Here is a 20,191-nt window from a genome sequence, read left to right on the forward strand (position 1 = left end):
ACACCTTGCATAAAACTTAGTACTGCATTTCAATGGCTTTGTACCCGTATCCTACTCAATACAACGACAAAGTAAAATCCTACTTTATTTACTTGCCTTACTTCAGTGATCATATTTGAATACTGATTTAGGGCCTATCACATAACTAAAGGAAAAAATTTGCAAAGCAGATTTTAATGTAATCATCGTGACTAAAACTACTAAAACGCTTTCTATAAATATCTTATTTTTATTTGCTAGTTAGATCTGACATGATGTATGTGATGTTTGCTTACATAGTACAGACAATAAATCATGAACAAAGTAAAATTGGTGTACTGTAGCCTAATTGCAGGCCTGCCTGTATTTTGTTTCTCTGTAACCTTTTCCACTGTAACCTTCAAAGTGATATCATATCAATAGGCCTATTACTTTACACAATGAATTAGACACTCCAACCTGCACTTCGTGTAAACAGCTATGGTCCGATTAAGTCACACATCCAAGGACAAGAGAGACATTGTTAATGTTTCAATCGATAGATTTGAACTTCTTTATTATGAAAAAAAGTGGTGGGAGTAAAAGGTTGTAACAGGCTCTCTAATTTGGAGATTGGCGGCTAGATTATGCCCCCCCCTTCACTTTAACTTTGCACTATGCCATTTATGTCATAATTAATGTGTTAATGTTTTGTTGAGTTGCTATTCAATTCTGTCTTTAGACACGACTTCTATTTTTAAAATGTTACTTGGTATCTGTCAGAACTGTACATGTAAGTGATCATTGTGAGAACATATATACAACATATAATTATAACCTAATAATCTGAGCAACGCACAATTCTATACAATATACAAGGGTACACCATAGAGGATGAGGAGGCACATCACTTAAGGCCTGACAGAAATTCAAATGCACATTCCAAGTAATTTATTTCCTTATCACGGTTTTCTTTTACATCACAAGTTATCAGGATTTCAGAGTAATGAATAATATCTGGGTGTAGTGAATATATTCACACAGGGTGCAAAATCCATGACATCCTTTCCATTGTCACTATTACACCATTGCAGACTGAAAGAAGATCAGAATGTGAATGGTATTCAACATCTAATGTGTTTAGTGGTGTTATCTAGGAAATGGGAATGTTAGATAAGATTTCTTTGAAATTGTGAAGATGCTGATTATGTAAACATAGTTAATAGTCTATCTTTTTGTCCTGGTTAGTTAAAACAATATAAATTAATCACTTACATATGCCATAGCGTAGCATAAACAAAAGACCCCAGAGGAGAGTGAAACAGTATTGCTACCCTGAGGTTTATAGTGGTACCTGTCGGTCATTCTCAGTGAGGCCTTCTAGCTGTTCTTAAGTTTATTACATTGATGACCTCACATCATCCTCCTGACCCCATTACAGACAAGACTGAGCTCAGGACCCAGGTGAGTCTGAGGTTATTGGCACACCAGCTGAAACCACACAGAAACTTTACAGAATCATGTAGTGCATTGTTTTTACCATTCTGCCAATTCCACTCTCCTGCAACCGTGAGATGATCAAAACTGATCAGTCATTACTTGAGCCTTCTAACCAATTAAGATTGCAAAGAGGTGATTGAAGTTAAGTGAAAGATTCCAAGAGCGGCTCTTTTCTTGTGAATGTTCGATCAGTGAAGGAGAGACTTTTTTCCCCCCATCAAGGGTAGGCATTGCACTGGGGTCTTGCCTGCATCCATGTAAATTTGTATACTCTGAGCTCTCTCCTGAAAGTATTCATAACAGAACAGAACAGATCAGATCATGTCATGTCATGTCAGATGTGGGTCTGACTTCTAGTTCCTCATGCTCCTGGAGCAGGGTTTGTGACACAGTATTGCAAACACCTGATATAGTGCCTCGTGATGCATCACATAATTGAGCACTGCTCAGCAGGTCCAGCCCCAGGTGCTCCTGGGATATTCAAAGATTCCATATCGAAGTTCAGGCCAGGAGGCTGTAAGGAAAAAAAACAGCATAGATTACATGAAACACAACACCAGTGGTGCAAATGAAAATCACCTATTTCTATCAAAAAACCATGTACATACCGCTTCTCCTGCCAACTCTTTTGGTGGTTGTCCCAGATCTTGCAGCTACAGAAAGATATAAGAATGCAATGTGTTGTTGTATAAAAGATCAATCATTGATAATCTTTTAAGGCGAGCATGGAGAAAATGTCTGATAGAGTTACTTACCTTCTGCATTAGTTCCAGGATATTCTCAAAAGTGCTTTCCTGATCTCCATCTTTCTCAAACTGGGAGCAAATGTCTCCCATGATCTTGTGCTGCTGCTCATAACGACTGAAGTCCTCTGGAGTAAGGGACTCTTTGTTGCTGTTTAACCACTCAGGATACTTAAAGTAAATAGAGAAGTCAGAGACATGCAACATACAATACTGGAAAAAATCAATCTCTCCTACAGATACAGTACATCTTCACAATAAGTGATTGATGATATGATATACCTTCTGTGTAATCTCTTTGAGTGATGGGTACAGAACTTCCTTGGAGAGCAAATTTTGCATGATCGATTGCATTATGGGTAAAATATTTCCATCCTCTCCTCCTCCTCCTCCTCCTCCTCCTTCTCCATTATCCTCTAATCCCAATCCTTCTAGTGTCTTTGCTAGGTCGTCTCCAGCTAAACCTGAACTCTAAGAATGGGATTAAACAAATATTAAACAATATTTTTCATTGGGTAACAATTTGTTTTTCATTTTTACTTCAAATTTCTGACATTGATTCATATAGCTGGATTACCTGCAAGTAGTCTGCATTTTTTGCAAGTCCACTGAGGGTGTCTTTCAGACATGAGGTGAATTCCTGCTGTGAAGCTACATCAGTGCCTTTAGGAACAAATGTGATAAAACAACAAATCTCATGTCATTTGTACATTTGTAAAACACACTCTATAGAAAAATAAAATAAAATAAATTAGTAACACATACAGCTTGCTCTACAATCCACTGTGCCACTTTAACATACAATGATCTGTTTAGCATGTGCATGTAATTTAAAGGAAGGAAATCAGTACACAAACACACACACTCTTCCACATACCGACTTTCCCTGCTGCTTCAGACAGTTTTTGAAAATGCTGCAGCAGCTCTGGCTCCTCCTGGGCAAGCTCAGCCATTGCCCTCTCCCACTCCTCTTTGGCCTGGTTCGCCATCTCCCCTTCAAACAGGGACTCAAAAAACTGACTGTCTTCCAGCAGAGGGGCCTGTTGCGAAAGACAGTCAAAATGAATGAAAACATAAAAATTATAGGCCTGGGTGACACAGGCACATCAATTAGGCAATATACTACATCCTCAAAACAACACCTTTACATACAGTGTCTGAGAATTCATTAAGTGTACTACTGTGAAATGGAGCTTACCTTCTTCCCATCTCCCTTTTCTGCATCTGGACCAGCAGCTGCCTCTGGGACAGAAGGTGGAACGTTTGTCTTGTCAAAGTCATTGAGGGCACCTGCAAGAAATATCAACTTAGTCCTAACTTTTAAACACTACTTTGCGGACTGTCTGTGACAGCCATTGTCATTAGCGATGGATATTGCATCCACAAAGACCTGAAAACATTTAAAGGGTGAAGCAGACTAATTTCAGTAATAAAATGTACTCTCTCTAAAGCAGATTAACCTGAATGTTAACGTTCAGTCATAGTAGATGGTTAGTGACAGTTCAATTCTGTAGATAACATGCTCCTCTTAAAGCCTTTAGGTGATGGACAGTTCCGGACAAAAGCCCATGTAAGAGAGTGAGGTAAGAAGGTCTTACAACTTAACTATTCACATGTGGGTTTGTTTCAGTTCTATCATGCAGTAACATTGCACTCTCTGTGTAATGGCACATTATGTGATAAAAACATCATCATTCTGTCAATAGGATCTCTATCCACCTGAGAACATGTCAAATTTACAGTTACAACATGCTTCACATGACACAATAATAGGCCTATGTTACAAAAAAGGCAGGTCCAGGCACTCAGTCAGACGTAAGAAGAGAAGGGATGAATTAAAAAGCCTTTATTTGGTATGGCTTAAGTCATTTTTAAAAAATATATAGAAGAGCCAACATGTTTCAACCAACAAGTGGTCTTCTTCAGGGCAGAGCAACACAAAGAATGAGAATGACACCAACTACCTGAGCGCCGGGTTGAACCACTTGCAATAGGCCTATGTTATTTTATGTCAACTACTCGTTTGTTCAAAGTTTTGCTCAAATATTTCTGTTAAATTGCAGTGTGTTCATATGTTTATGCCCTTGGTTTCTTACGGCCAAAACTTCAGATTGCCATTCATGCAATCCAACTACATTGGATCTATATACCATTCCACAGCTTCTCCTGAATTATATCAAGCCATCAGTTATTTACGCAGCAACTTGACTGTTCCCCCGTGATCCTCTACGGGTCGCTTCTACATTGAGCAATTTTGGCTATTTCAAGGGCAAAGCTCAGCAAGCGTTATGACAGAGCATTTATGAGACGAACAACTACAACGCCATGTAAAAGAATGCCCCAGGACGACCACAAAATAAAGACATTATCTTACAAATTAACTTAAAATGTAAGGTCAACTAGGGCGTCAATACTCTCAACCTGACGGGCAGCTAACGTTACTGTGCAAACCATACCATGTGCATATGCAAAAGTAAAGAATAAACACTACAAAGTAAACCTTCACACATACAAAGTACTAACATTTGTTGTCCCGACCTGACACACATGTTAAAGGTATAACTCCAAAGCTTACTGTCCAATAATTCATCCAAATCGGTGTCTTCTTCAACCTGGGGATCCGACGCTGACGCCATCTTGTTGCTGACTTCCTAGAGACGCGCGTAAATGACGTATGCGTGAATAATCTGGACTCAGGCAGTCTAGCCAGATCCCGTTTCTGACTAGCACACACAAAAACACCAATTATTTGCACCAATACAGAAATATTGGCATGATATGAGTAGCCTACAGTAGATATGATGAATGATAAATCTACAAACCAAAATGTGAGTAGGCTATGAACTACTAGTGGCAGCAGTGTTCCGATTTGACTGTGCAAAATATGCGATTAAAAAAATAATAATACGGTGTCAATCGTGACTCGTTTTTAATATTACATTCTTGCAGTTAGTAGCGGAATATAATGGTACAATTGTATAATGGTACAAAAATTGTCAGGCGACTGCAGTGGTGCAGGTTCACTACCCAGATATGATGTGGCCTACTTGCTCAATCAAGGTCTACAGTAGTTTTATTGACCAATGTTTTTTTAAGTGTATAGCAGTTGTCTAGAGAAGGATATATGATGCTCAGCATAATACACAACACTAGCCTAGAAATCTAGACGCACCCTTCCTAGCGGCAGCAAATTACATTTGCTTCCAGGGCTAGATCTAGCAACTCTCCGTTGGCTTGTGAGCTCGAAAAATTAAACTTCTATCAGGCCAATCAAATCGATAGAGTCGTTAGGCGGGCTTAACCAGAGGACAGTAATGGAGTACATTTACTTGAGTAGGCTACAATTTTAAGGGGTTTGTAGGCTATACTTTACTCGAGTATCATTTTTGGGGAGTACTCCTTTACTCAAGTACTACATTTGAGAGGCAAATATTGTACTCTTTACTCCACTACATTTCTATCCACAACCGTGAGTAGCCTACCCGTTAGTACTTCTAAAATAAGAATCTCGGAAACCCTCAATTTGTTGTTTCCCTCTCAAACGTGATTGGATTGTGCAGGCAGATAGGCTGATTGGGACAGCCTATCAGCAATCACCTTCAGCTTTCCGCCAAAGTCAACTCCATGGTCAGATTTAGACAAGAGACGAAACCATGGACGAAACAATGGATGAAGACGCAGCAGGTCCATCCCGGGAATGTGCCAACCTGTGGCCCCACCTCGCCAGACTATTTACATTTTCTGAACAAGTTAATGATAGTTTTCGCTTCAAGTGTTTCAATTACAAAATAGTATTTTGTTTTTGAAAAACGTATTTTAAATACATGTATTAGAAATGCTGCCCATCCCCTGGCAACATGGTAAAAAGATGAAAATGACTTGATTTTACTTCCAATTCCTTTTACATTCTCCAAGGTAATAACATTAACATTTTTCATAACTCCATGTAGGACGTTTCTGTACATAAATGTAAGCACTGTGGCAGTAGTAATGCAATATTAAGAAAATGTAGGCTACTCTTGATACTCAAGTAGGCCTACTTTTAAAAACAAGTACTTCAGTACTTTTACTTAAGTGGACATCTGACTGTTGTACTTTTACTTGTACTTGAGTAAAATTTAGCAAAGGGTATCTGTACTTTTACTCAAGTAATGAAGTGTACTCTGTCCGCCTCTGGGCTTAACATAATGATTGATGGCAGAGTTGCAACGGTTTGGCACCGAGGTGAAGTTAGTTTGATATTTGGATTTGCGACAGATATTCAAATTTTGTTTTTATGCAGCCGGTTTCACCCCCGTGTTTGCAGACAATGTACAAACAGATGACCTGTCTACTTGCTCCCAGCCGACCTACTTAGGGACCGTCTATAAAGTACCTTCTGAATTACCTTCATAGTCTTTTTTGTCAATAGCTTTGACATCATGTGACCTAGTGACTCCAAACCAATGCAGAATAGTTATCCTATATGGGACACATCAGACACACCTCTTTTTATAGCGACTGTATGCACGCTGTATTTTATATGATTTTTTAAAGAAAATGCATTATTTCATAGAAAGAAACAGCCTCCTTTTTTCAATACCTCCCAAGCCATATGACCTGAAAATACAGCGTGCATACAGTGGCTATAAAAAGAGGTGTGTCTGATGAGTCCCATAGGATAACTATTCTGCAATTTTCTGCTATTTCAATTGGGAGGTATTGAAAAAAGGGAGACCATTCCTTATCCTATTATTACCTTTATACGGCATACTGAAGTCCAAACTCACCTCATTGCTGGTAAGGAGAGTCACTTCGTAATGCTGAAAGGACTGGACAGTGTGCTTGGACCACTTAATGTAAATGTAAATCAGGTTTGTTTGCCAAGTATACTTGCGTATAAGGAATTTGGTCTCTGCATTTATCCCATCCGTGAATTAGTGAACACACAGAGCACACAGTGAACACAGTGAGGTGAAGCACACACTATGCAGGTCACAGAATATGAATTATTAAAAAGATGTGAACTTAATATGAATTACAAAATATATGAATATAGCCTATTGAAACATATGACATGATGCCATCTCTTTAATTGCCCTCTATTTTTGCAATTTTCACGTCCTCCCGCAATTTCTTAGCAACAAACAGCTAAAAACACCGCTACTTCCATTGCAATTTTTGCTAAATTTTTGCGAAATCAGGCATTTTAGGTCGCAACAATCTCAAAAAATCCTTGCGAAATCCTGGAGGGACTGACCAGTGCAATGCAAGCTATACGAGGCTCCTTCATAAGAATGAACCACTTCTCTGCTTCATCTGACAGGATATATAGAGAGTGCAGCCCTAATATCAACAAATGGTGTGTCCTACCCTTTGGCACTGCTGCAACCCTTGCTGTATATGCTATGCACTCCAACAGTGCACCAAAGACAACAGGACTGGAAACAAAGAGGTATTGGACTCTGTCATCAATCCCTTGTCTGCAGTTTCCTTGTTCCCCATCACAGTCAAAACAGCTTATTATAGACAAGATGTAAGTTCTGAATCGACATGAGAAAGTGGTCAGGCAATAAACCAGAGGTCATTGCTCATCTGCCCCCAGAGGCAAGGCCAGTGGGCTGTGTGCTGTGGCAGACTATAGACAGAGCTGATCCAGGAATCAACACTAGGTCTCCGGTGGCACTGACTGTCTGACATACTTGGTTACAAACACCGCCAAGCAGTAGCCACTGAGCCCACACTAAGAAATGTATCTCAGCTGATCAATAAACCCCTCGGGTACATTATTCGCTACACCACGGGGGTGTTGATTCAAGCTCCCTGGAGAAATGAACAAGGCTGGGACGGGTCCATCACTGGTGAATTCCTCTTTGTGTCCGACATGGGAGAAGGAGCTTCCTTAGGCCTACTTTCAGCACAAATATGCCTCGTGCTACCAGCCAGCATGGATCCTGACCATTCTCCTGTGGACTTGCATGTTATCTGTGACACCTCAGAGAAGTCGTACGGATCTGTAGTCTATCGCAGGACTGAAGGATGTGTGATTTGTTTTGGCCAGATCCTTTGTTGCTCGATCATGGAGATGGATCCATGGAAACAGCTCTGCCCTGCTTAGAGCTCAGCACTGCACTGACCAGAGCTCAGCAGGCCACACTGATACTGAGCTCACCATATAGGCCTACACTGGCCAACTAACAGTGAAAATAGAATTAGATAAGCACAGGAAATCCACATTCTGTGGCCAGCTCACTGTCACTTCACTGACACATCCTCTACACTAGTCCCCATGGCAGACGCAATATTGTAGATTTAATTAATCTCAGAAGATTGTTAATAGCCTACTTGTGATACTAAAGGACCACATGTGACATGACACTAACACTTTTCTCTGTGATTATTTATATGGGGGGGAGCTTTGGAGAAAATTATTACAACTTTTGAGCAGTTAACCACGCGATTATTTTCGTGTGACAATTTGTAACATTTCTTTTCAAACTTAAAAAACAGGGCTAGCTGAAAATACACCAGACGTGACCATAGGAGGCCGGGCATAATTGACAAGAAAGTCGACGAATAACCTGACGAAGTAGGCGGGATAAAGTTAGCCTCGCTTTTTTTGCAGAGGGTCCCGGTGGCGTGTTTGTGTCACGAGAAGTCAACGTCAATATCCATCTGCATTCGTTCACAGACGTGTAGGGTAGCTCAGCTCTAGAAACGAGATTGAATCGACGAAACAAAAAAGTTGGTAAGACGAATTTGTATTTCATTGTTTTACGTAAGTTGAGGGTTATCATGTCTTGATTTTGCAGAGTGGCCTCCACGCAACTAGCGTGGGGTAGCTGAAGGCCTACAGGCCTGCCGATGCTTGATTCATGAACGGGAAGAAAATTTAGCTAACGTTAGCTTGCACCTTTAGTACCTAAGCTTGAAATATAGTTATACTGAGAAGGATGCAGTTGAATAAGGGTTGTTTGGTGTTCTAGAATTATCGATCCCTAAGAATTGTATGCGCACAGCATCAAAGTATGATTATAAAGACATTGTAATTTACCGGAAGACATCAGCTATCCGGCTCATTCAGCTAGCTAGCTGGCCTGCTAAGGGCCTACAGTCCTTTCACGCCCCCTTTTTCATGCCAGCATTTCGAACCATAAGCTCACATGTCATGGGTTAGCCATGGCAAAAATGTATGTTTAAAGTCACCTAGAGGTACCCGAGGCACTGGTTTACATTATGATATCTATGATTGACCGCGTTGTTTATTTGCCATCATTTACCAAGCTATCGGTACGTCAGCTAACTATAACCTTAGTGGGTTTGGTAACTTGAGTAGGAAGCTAACTTTAGGTGAACGTTACTTTGTCATGGTGCATTACTGGTATGTTCTGGTCAACGTTTTCAATTACTGTACCATAAATGTAAATACGATTTCTGGAACCTAGTTGTGGAACCTTTTTGGTGCTGAAGGTGCGCATACACCGCGTCATCAAATCAGTCAGCTTGGTAGTTGTCTTCGTTGCAGTGTTTGCAATCAATCTTTTCAGGGTAATTGTAGATCATGCATTCACATAACGTTACATTTCAAATATGTAAAATTGGAACAGTGGAAAATTGTGTTCAAGTATTGTCGATTTAACACAATCTTTGCTAGAGAATAGAACAATTTAGATGAGGATTTCTAAGTGTTCCGGTTTTAGTAACCTGGCGAATTGGCACTATATAATAAAAAATGTTTCAAAGCAAGTGCAAACATTTCAGGTTATGTTTTTTTTTGCCATCAAATGAGGTGGTTTCTGTTTTGTCCTATTGAAGTCCTGAAAATGACCATAAATGGAAATGATTAGCCAAGGTTAGGAGACTTTGTAATTGTTTGTCTGGTTATGTACAATATTCATTGTCTGTGAGACATTAATGCTGTATAACAACATTTCCTTGCTCATGAATGGGAAAACGTAGCCTAACTGACCAGAATGCATCAGATCACAATTCAGACAATTTTTGCATTTTAACTTAAACTGGGAGTGACTTGTGATGTTTTGAGTTTGGGATCGGTGGCAGAAATAATCAGGGTCATCATATTTTACCCTTAAGAAATTAATCAAAGTGAGGTGTTCAATCAAAATACACGCTGAAACAAGCTGGACCAGACAACAGAGGCTTATAGCTGTTATGTTCTTTCCACAGGTGGTCACAGAAGGCGGCTTGGCACCTCCTTGTGTTTTTATTTCAATTAATTGTTTTCCTGCTAATTTTGATCCCACCCCTCTGAAAACACCTGCCTTTGCCCTCTCCACACCTTCAGTCCTCTCCCCTTTTTTGTCAGCGTGTATTTTTATTACCTTATTTTTGTTTTTGGTGCCTTCAGATTCGGGATCTGTGAAGTCTCTTCATGGCAGTCAGAAGGGGACACATTAGATACTTAAAAGTGAGTAGCAACTTATCTCATGTAGTCATGTAGTTCTTGTTACAGTAGATTATTGTGATGTAGCTCAACCCATGTATATCCAAGGTACTGATGGTTATAGTAATACTACCTGGCCAAGAAATTTTGTCTAGTTGTAATGTTATATACGATGTAATGTCAATACTAGTATCGAGAAGCAAAGACTATGAGCAGTTTGACGTAGTGTAGACGAATAGTGTTTCTAATGGTACCAAGAGCCTTCTTCTGAAGACGTTGTTCTTTTTGAGCTTTTGTATTTGTGGAACTTGACGTCATAATGCTAAATCGGTGAGACAGCGGCTAAGAAAACACTTTGGGTTTCCATGTTTTAAAGATCTTTCGTCCATTTCCCCATCACTGTTAGTTTCCCAGAGTGGGAATTTCTGCAATAAGTGAAACAGTGTTTGTTCAGGTCCTGAGAGCTGATGACTTGCACCACAGGAATACACAATAAGACTTCTTTCTCATCATGAATGGGACATTGTCAGATATCTGCAATGCTCAAATTGATCCCAGAGAGATTCTCTTTTGCTTGAGGTTGGCATTCAAGCTTCAGAAACGCGGCCTGTTTGGTGGCTTATTTGTTAAGCTTATGGGTTTCTTTGTGCAGTTTTATTTCAGGATTCTTTTTTGACTTACATGGAAATGATTGGTTAGGCTTATTACTTTACATTGATGTGTTTTATCATTCAAATCACAATCAGGTATTGTGGGTTCTATGCCACATAGGTTGATCCTGTTACTGAGGATCATAAGTAAATTGCAATAAATTACCTATACCTTTTAAATAGCACTTTTGGAAGAGCTAGACTAGACGTTGCTGCCAAGGTGAATTAAATGGCATATATTGCCTTGCCAGAGATTGCACAGGTCAAAGGATGTGGAATTTTACATTTTTCAAACGGCTGTTCATGTGTTAGCTCAAATAAATAGATAAATGTATATACATTTATAATGAATGTATATACAACACAATAAAACAATAATAACCAATAAAATAACATAAAAACACAATCAAACAATAATAAACACAGTGGTGGGTTCTGTAACCATCCCCAGAAATAAAACGGAGCTTTGAGAGAGGACAATGTGGCATTACGGTAGAAAACATCACTATAATCAATAGGGGTGTCACGGCCCCGGCCGTGGCGCAACTGTCTGGGGCACCTGCACCGTACACCGGCGACCCGGGTTCGATTCCCGCCCCTTGGTCCTTTCCGGATCCCACCCCGACTCTCTCCCACTCACTTCCTGTCATTCTCCACTGTCCTGTGAATAAAAGGCCAAAAAAAAAATAGGGGTTTTATTTTGATTTTATATCCAAATCGGATCACGCACGTGCTGAACTGCGGCATCAACACTCCTCTAATTTTAGGCTGCAGCCAGTTCAAATATACACACCAACCTACCGAAATCAAAGCCCCTCTTGTTACTCTGAAATCACCGGTGTGTAAGTATTTTGTCGTTCATTCACATCAAGTAACACTAACTTAGCCTACTTAATTTAGCAAGTGAAAAGATGATATAGTTACAGTCCAAAATTACTTTAAGGCTTAAAATGCACATTGATAAGTACATATTCCATGAACACTAACCTTGTGTCTCTTCGGATGTTTGTTTGTTTTGTGTACATTACAACCTCGCGGTTGGAATGGTTTCAAAATAAAAAGTTGTTTCAAAATAAAAGGCCAAAAAAAGGTCAATAACATACAAGGAATGCATTAATAGTAATATTAAAACAAAGATTGAAAATCTAATCGAATCGTGACTTTAAAATCGAAAATGAAATCAAATCGAGGATTTGGAGAATCGTGACACCCCTAATCAATCACCAATAAAAAACAGCTCCGACAAATAGTAGAAGTGTTGTGGTACACTCCGGATGTTTTTAGTGTGTTGTCTTTAGACGTATAGTCTTGTGATTAATTGACAGTCCCCTTTAATGGTCCTTGTGAGACTGTATTGCCCAACCTATTGCAACCAAGTGAGTTGAGCATTTGTGGAAAATTTATATGGCCTGAATTCAGTTGGAGTGTCATTCAGTAACTTCAACTGGCAGTTCAGAATAGAGGTCTGCACTCCCGCGGTAGACCCGTGGGTCCCGACGCAAAAGAGTGCAGCGCGGGACAACTTTTGAAAGCTCTTTGCGGGAGCGGGCGGGATGAGAGGGCTGCGTTTGCGGGTGCGGGACAAACCGATTATTCACTGCACTTCTGGAAATTAAATATGTGCGTAAAATTAAATATGGAAATGATTAAAGTAGTGTTAATAACTATAGTTCAGCTGGATGTTCTGTTAGGCAGCATTAAAAAACGGGGTTTAAGCATAACTGACGGATAGCAGGCCTATATTGTCGTTTGCGTGGGTTCAATTTGTTCCTGCTGCTCATTGTCAAAACTCGAAATCGAATGCACGACAGAGGAAGAGGGCACCAGACTAGGCCTACTTCAGTTGTTAGCCTACATTCAGAACCAAGAAACTGACATCTGGAGTCTTTCTCAGGTGTGTGTGCTCCTTTCGTGAGACAGAAAGAAAAACGGAATAGGCTATCCCTCCTGCATGCGGGCTTTAGCGGGCGGGAGCGGGACATCATGTTACAGATGCGGGCGGGAGCGGGACTAAAAATGACACATTAATGCAGGAGCGGGACAGAAAAATCAGTCCCGTGCAGACCTCTAGTTCAGAATGTACTTGGTTGGTTATGTTTGTTTGTCTACAAATGCTTGGAGAAACAACTCATTTTCATTACTTAACTAGGTCTGCTAATATGAAAACCAAATAAAGGGACAAGTAGTAAGTATGTAGTATGTGTATGTAATATTTTTCTTATAGTACTGTAAAGGACAAATGGTTGATGCCAAGCTTTCTCACATTTTCCTATGGACTTAAATGCTTCTTGTAACTTTGAAGCTTCCATTTTCCATATTTTTTAAAAGGTCAGACAAAATCAATCGTTATGTTGTTGAATATGCTAATTTTTAAAGATTATCTGATGGCCTCCAGCACAAGTAGGCTGATACTATCATTATACAGAGTTTCCCTACATTTTTCCAAATGATGAGAGAGCGGTAACTCTAAGTAAAATGTTGTCTGGATGGCCATGTGGCGAATCAACTGGATTGTGCTTTAGTTGGGAATGGTTATGTAAGTGTAAATTACAGCCAGCAGGACCAACATTGTTGGCTGGACTTTCTAACTTCGATGAATTTGTCAATCAGACATGCACCTTGGCCATCATTGATGTTCCCTTATTCCTCAGTGTAAAGTAGTCAGAGGTGGACATGCGTCTGCAGAATGTTAATTTTATGTTTGCAAAACTATTCTGTTGTTGACCTAGAAGACTTGTTATATCACCATTGTGCCTCTGATGGCAAACTCTCGTTTTAGAGAATTAAGTGATTCTAGCATCTCTGTTTAAGATGGGATTGGCATGTTTTGATTATAAAATCTATCTGAACGTCACCTATTACCGCCCTCTTACGTGCATGTGTCACTTAATATTCATTTCTATACAAACCAAGACGGCGGATTCATAAAGAAACGCAGGCACACACACCAGAAGTGTATCTAAATTAGCTATGTACCAAAAATGACATTTTACCGTGACTTGAAGAGCTGTAAACAGTGTTGTAAGGCTTCGTGTACAAATCCGCTTGGAGCTCCAGTGGAATTTTGATTTCGTGACGAGAATTATCGGTCTAACCGTTGATGTGCCGTGTGAGTGGGCGGAAATAGGGCGTCAGCCCAGCACCAAACTCCCATCACGGTGAACGAAATCGGATTTTGGAGGCAGTAAATGCTCCCGTTAAGAACCAAACCAGATTTTGTTGAAATCTACACACCTATGACTACCGGAAAATTTAAGGTTCATTTATCAAATGTTATTGTGAAGTATTAAAAACATATTTGTTTTAGAATTTTTGAACAAAAGGGGCGGTAGTTGGTGCTTTTATGATACAAAGGTGACTTATGGAGTTATTCAGGACCCCAGCCTGTCTTGAGTACTCTAACGATTTCCTCTCCTGGATTTACGTAGGAGGTGCATGACATGTCTAACGGTTACGAAGATCACATGGCAGATGAAGGCAAAGATGCCAGAACAAACCTTATTGTCAATTACCTGCCCCAGAACATGACCCAAGATGAACTACGCAGCCTCTTCAGCAGTATTGGGGAGGTAGAGTCTGCCAAGCTTATCCGTGATAAAGTGGCAGGTAAGCCTTCTCCCTGGAACCATTCACACACACGTGTGTGTTTCGCTCTCCCTCTTCCTCCCCCTCTCTCTATACCTCCCTCTTTCTCCATCTCTCTATCTCTCCCTCTGTCTGTCTCTCACTCACTCCCCCTCTCCTTGAGTTGGAAAAGAGAGGCTGTGGATTTGTCTGTCTTCATGTCAGGAATATTCCACCTGATTTGTATTTCAGTACCCCCCCCATGATTCTCCTGTTGAATGACTGTTGACGACAGGTTGTTTACTTTCCTACGTCTCCTTATACCTGTCGTAGAGAGTGTGTGACAAACTATCTACTCCGATTGGCTCATATTTTTATATTCTTGGTGTCATTGGCTTTCTCCACAACTTCAGTACAGTGGGCGGTCAGAAATCTGTGATAAGATTTGTCGTCAAATTTTGTGGACAATTATTGACATACTCATGAATGTTTTTTTTCAGTGTTGACATTATACTTAATATAACTTTTGTTTTCTTTTGCTTCAGACCTTTTCTGAAGACGAGTCAGCATCTACCATGCAGTAGTTGTTTTGTCTCTTAGTCTGGCTCTTAATTTACTTCACAGAATACTTGTCCTGAACATTTTTGGGTTTTTATTTTCTTCTCCTTTGCTTACAGACTTGTTTAACCCTTTTTAATATTAGCATGTGTTGTACGGATTATTTTGTTCAGTATGCAGCGTTTGGAACTATGCAAAGTTTTTTTTATTTTGTTTTGTTGTTTTCCTTTTTTTTTCTCTAGGCCACAGTTTAGGGTACGGATTTGTTAACTATCTTAACCCTAGTGATGCAGAAAGGGCAATCAATACACTCAATGGGCTGAGACTACAGTCTAAAACTATCAAGGTAACGTGCTTAAAGGTGTTCCTGTACACTTGTTTCAAATGGTAGAATGAAAAGCTTTCACTTAGCCTTGGGTCTCTCTGTCAAGTCTCTCTGTAGACTTTTAGCATTTGTGCAGTAGAGACTATGCTACTTGATAGACATTTATACTCAACAAAGACAGAGGAATATCCCAGAAACTATCCCGTAGACTTCCCTTGTGGCCTCATGCAGCATTTGTATACATTTATTTTCATGTGTTAACAAAGTTATTTATTTTATGGTTTTCCTTTATAAGCAAGTTGGTTCTTTTTAGTTTTTACTTATCCCTTGCTACAAACAGACTTGATATTAGTCTGTAAATTGTTTGAGAATAAGCTTAGTCTTGCTCAAACCCCCCAACCCCATTTTGTTTGACTACTTTTTGGTGAGGTCGGAAAGTATAGGAGCAGTATAGTGTCTACTTTATTAGTGGTCACTTGAGGCTTTGGGTGTAATTTGTAGAAATGTATAGGACATCACACATACCAGTTAATAACCATGGTGCTGAACAACTGGTGTTCATAAACTATTTTTTTAGTGAATAAAGCATTAATAGGCAAATAGTCAGCAGTACTAATGCTGTTTTTCTTGTTTTTCTTGTCCTAGTCCTACTTCCAAGCGGCTAAGAGTTTGTGTCTTTAAACCTCTCTTGTCTTCAGGTTTCTTATGCCAGACCAAGCTCAGACACCATAAAGGATGCCAACCTGTACATTAGTGGGCTGCCCAAAACCATGACGCAGAAAGATGTGGAGGACATGTTTACTCGCTATGGTCGAATCATTAACTCACGCGTTCTCGTTGACCAGGGAACAGGTGAGTGCAGTAAGTAAAAACCGTGCAGCCACTCACTCTCCTTATGTCATATGTCGTTAGCTTTTTTACCGAAAGGGCAATCCTCCTGTGCAGGTATGTCGCGAGGTGTGGCATTCATTCGCTTTGACAAGCGAGCAGAGGCTGAAGACGCCATTAAGGACTTGAATGGCCAGAAACCACCTGGTGCCACAGAGCCCATCACCGTGAAGTTTGCTGCCAACCCCAACCAGGCGAAGAACTCTCAGATTATCTCGCAGATCTACCATGCGCAGTCCCGGCGCTTTGGAGGGCCCGTTCACCACCAGGCCCAGAGGTTCAGGTCCGGCCACGTATTCCGTAAAACACTCAAAAACACAACCACAGCCTTAAAATTATCATTTTAATTTGAACATTTGATTGGTAAGCCGCATTGTTTTCATTGCATTGCAGTTAACAGGCGCTTATTTATGTCTGCCTTTATGTAACACACTTTCAAAGCAACAAGCTACAATTATTACGTCCCTGTATCATCAAAATGAGTTTAAAGCTATTTCAAAGATGAGATGAGGTCCTATTGTGTTGCGTTAACTCTTCCTGTGTTTCGCCCTCAGGTTCTCACCCATGAGTGTGGACCATATGAGCGGCATCTCTGGGGTGAACGTCCCCGGGAACTCCACCTCTGGCTGGTGCATCTTCATCTACAATCTGGGCCAGGATGCCGACGAGGGCATTCTTTGGCAGATGTTCGGCCCGTTTGGAGCGGTCACCAACGTCAAAGTCATCCGAGACTTTAACACCAATAAATGCAAAGGGTTTGGCTTTGTGACCATGACAAACTACGAGGAGGCAGCAATGGCCATTGCTAGCCTCAACGGTTATCGCCTTGGGGACAAAATCTTACAGGTGTCTTTTAAAACCAACAAGTCTCACAAGTAAATGTAAGACCCAGATGAAGGAGAGATCTCAAGTTTTTCAGTCGAAAAAGAGCGGTTGGCACTGTTTAAATGCTGATGTTTTTTTAAGTGTAATCCACTCCGTGCATTTTCAAGTTTTACAATACTCGTAGAAGTCTAATGGAAAGTAGACATTTTTCAATCTGTTGGGTGATGCGACAAATGTTTTAAATGTGCTCTGCATCTCCGAAATTATATAGACCAACTCCATATTTCAAAAAGACTTGTAGTTCCTGTCTGATAATGTCACAATGTGCCATATATGTGGTGAAAAATGCAAGGCATGCTCTCTTTTAAGACTCTGATCTACTGTCCACAGCACTACGGGGATTTCACGAGTCCAAGATAGTTTGGAAACAAGATGCCTTAATTTTATTTCGCCCCTAGTCCCTCCCCACCTCTGACTCTCGTTCAGATAAGTTGTCACATGTTGGTCTGTAGATTTGCATGACTATCAGTCACCAAGTAACACTGTAGTCGAGGAGCTCTTCTCAGAGCAATATCAGAGTTTTTAAGTACAGCTTTCTTGGCACGTGACTTAAAAAATAAATAAAGAAAAAAACTTTCATGGACAACGTGTGGAGTGTAGCGCTGTTGCGTTTCTTAGTGCATAACCAGGAGCGGATTTTGTTTCCTTTTTTTTATTTTTATTATTAACTTGTAATTTTACGAAAGGGACCCAGAGAAAAGACACTAGGTAAAGAAGGACCAAAGAAATCAATTGAAGGTGTCATTTTCCTCTCAAAACAAAAATTGGGGCACGAAAGCACCCCCAACCCCCCCCCCCCCCCCCCAAAAAAAAACAACAACAACTAAAAACTCATTGGAATTATCTGGATACAAGGAAGGTACTAAATATCTGTTTAAAATGTCATATTTGAAGTTTGGTGTTCTCTTGTGAAATGTTTGCTTTGTGTCTGATGAATTTTCTTTCTTTTTTTTGCCTGCGTGAAAGTCAAATTTGCTTTTTTTTTCTCTCTAAGAAGTGTAGTTAAATATGAAAGAGGCTGTTTAATTTTTCTACATACTAATAATCCCTGACATTTCTGGAGACTGCCTTGTGATTTTATTGTTTTCTTTTTTCCCCCCTTTTGCTTTTGTGGTTTCCTCTGTTTTCATTGTTTCACTTGGCATTTGCTATCATTAAATTTTATTTCTTTTTGGCGACCTTTTTTGTTTTGTTTCATTTTTTTTTAAACTCCTTTGATTTCACTCATTCATTTTGGTTTGTTAGTGTAGTTAGGACGGAGGTGACTGCCTAGAGAGGGACAGACTGCCATATTCAGCGGAGGCTCGGATAAACTTGCTCCAGCTTTAGAATTTTCTTTTTCCTCTATGAGAGGTTTTAGACAGCACGTACGTTACTCGAACCTGCTGTTGGGCCAAATGAATGTGAGATCTGGCATTAACCAGTGGATGCTTTGGAACACTCAAGTCATGTCCATTAATTAAATCATTCAAAACTGTTTCTGAATATGGGATATTCTGACATTTGTCACTGACAGGAGTAGATATAGTGTAGGTGTTTTGTGCAAGCGTTGGAGCAGACAGTTGTCATACAGAATAAGCCAGAGATCCAAGCACTCAATCACTCAACCCAGCAAGAGTTAAATTAATGAGTAAGATTGATATTATTTTACTGCGAAACATGATGCTGAAAGAGGATCTTAACATCATTCTTCCTTAAGGATCCCTGAAAATGTAATGGCCTGAGGCATAAAGATGAACATATTTTGATTATTAGTGGGTATGTGTTGGAAGATAGATGACATTTTTATATATATATATATATATATGTTGCAGGTAAGACAGGCTTTCAAGTTGATTTGACTGACACATTACTTTAAATGTCAGTAGAGCACATGGAAAGGTTCACATCATGAATACACCATTTGAGATGCCCACTGGCAGTGTTAAAACCATGTGATTTGATTACCATATTTAAGCAAAACCAACCTTAGAGATTGCACCCTCATGTGTGTTCATGATTGAGAATAAGTGCTGCTTCTGCCAAGTAATCAGGAACCAAGGTTTGTGCAAACTTAGTATTAATCTGCTCTGTCGTGAAGTGTCGATTGGAAGAGTATTGTTACAGTCAGTTGATTTTGAATTTTGTCGCTGCATGACAAACCATCACCTGAGAGTCATTTTTCCTGCTGCGAGGTGAAAACAGTGCCCTCTTGTGGCACAATCAGTCGGAGCATCCACACATTGATTTTACCTTACAGTTCAGGCTGTTTCTCTACTTACTTTATTGCAAATATCATATCTATTCATTTGTATTTAAATGGGTTCCTTTTTCTAAGCCTTCATTTTGTGTGAGAAGGGGAAAGATTGGAGAGGGAGATGCACAATATATTTATTTCTGTCATTGTGTGTGGTTTTACATGTTTGTACATTTTCTTCTGAGCATTTATTTTACCGTTGAATGATTTGAAGTCTGTTTTACATCTGTAGTAGGAAACCTCTGTGGCGAGATAACGTCTAACATAAATTTGTATAAAATAAAACGGTCCTGAGATAATATTTACTTATGAGGATTAAAATGATTCATGCGGCTAGGAAAGGGCTTTTTAATTCTTCTAACTTCAGAGTAGCCAAACATGCAGCACATGTAGGGCCAAAAGATAAGTGATTCAGTGAGTACTGTATTTAAGGCCTACCTTTGTGACCTGTAATGGAACAAACTTTTCCACAAATTAAATTGCAAAGGGATCATTAGGTTA

The 20,191-nt window shown here is 39.8% G+C and overlaps 2 protein-coding genes and 1 long non-coding RNA gene across 5 annotated transcripts; 1 reads left to right on the forward strand and 2 right to left on the reverse strand.

Annotated features, from left to right (window-relative positions):
- Window positions 1-502: 502 nt before the first annotated feature.
- LOC121708512 lies at window positions 503-19,520 on the reverse strand. The gene is made up of 3 exons (XR_006031670.1): window positions 19,508-19,520; window positions 18,665-18,666; window positions 503-1,189 (listed from the first exon to the last, which is right to left on the reverse strand). It is a non-coding gene; the product is annotated as an uncharacterized LOC121708512 (long non-coding RNA).
- On the reverse strand, window positions 887-4,920 carry pex19 (peroxisomal biogenesis factor 19). Its single transcript, XM_042090974.1, has 8 exons — window positions 4,777-4,920; window positions 3,400-3,491; window positions 3,079-3,241; window positions 2,779-2,864; window positions 2,484-2,672; window positions 2,214-2,372; window positions 2,067-2,111; window positions 887-1,972 (listed from the first exon to the last, which is right to left on the reverse strand). The coding sequence occupies exons 1-8, from the start codon at window positions 4,835-4,837 to the stop codon at window positions 1,886-1,888; spliced, it is 882 nt and encodes a 293-aa protein (XP_041946908.1). The 5' UTR covers window positions 4,838-4,920; the 3' UTR covers window positions 887-1,885.
- elavl1a (ELAV like RNA binding protein 1a) lies at window positions 8,780-18,252 on the forward strand. 3 transcript variants are annotated; one of them, XM_042090961.1, is made up of 7 exons: window positions 8,780-8,928; window positions 10,549-10,608; window positions 14,663-14,840; window positions 15,599-15,702; window positions 16,380-16,533; window positions 16,627-16,852; window positions 17,124-18,252. In XM_042090961.1, the coding sequence occupies exons 2-7, from the start codon at window positions 10,573-10,575 to the stop codon at window positions 17,446-17,448; spliced, it is 1,023 nt and encodes a 340-aa protein (XP_041946895.1). In that variant the 5' UTR covers window positions 8,780-8,928; window positions 10,549-10,572; the 3' UTR covers window positions 17,449-18,252. The 3 variants fall into 3 exon arrangements, with proteins under 3 accessions (XP_041946895.1, XP_041946894.1, XP_041946893.1); XM_042090960.1 differs by having other exon boundaries at window positions 8,781-8,928; window positions 10,539-10,608; window positions 16,380-16,542; XM_042090959.1 differs by having other exon boundaries at window positions 8,781-8,928; window positions 16,380-16,542.
- Window positions 19,521-20,191: the final 671 nt, after the last annotated feature.

The sequence above is a fragment of the Alosa sapidissima genome, chromosome 1 (assembly GCF_018492685.1).
Source record: "Alosa sapidissima isolate fAloSap1 chromosome 1, fAloSap1.pri, whole genome shotgun sequence".
Classification (NCBI taxonomy): domain Eukaryota; kingdom Metazoa; phylum Chordata; class Actinopteri; order Clupeiformes; family Clupeidae; genus Alosa; species Alosa sapidissima.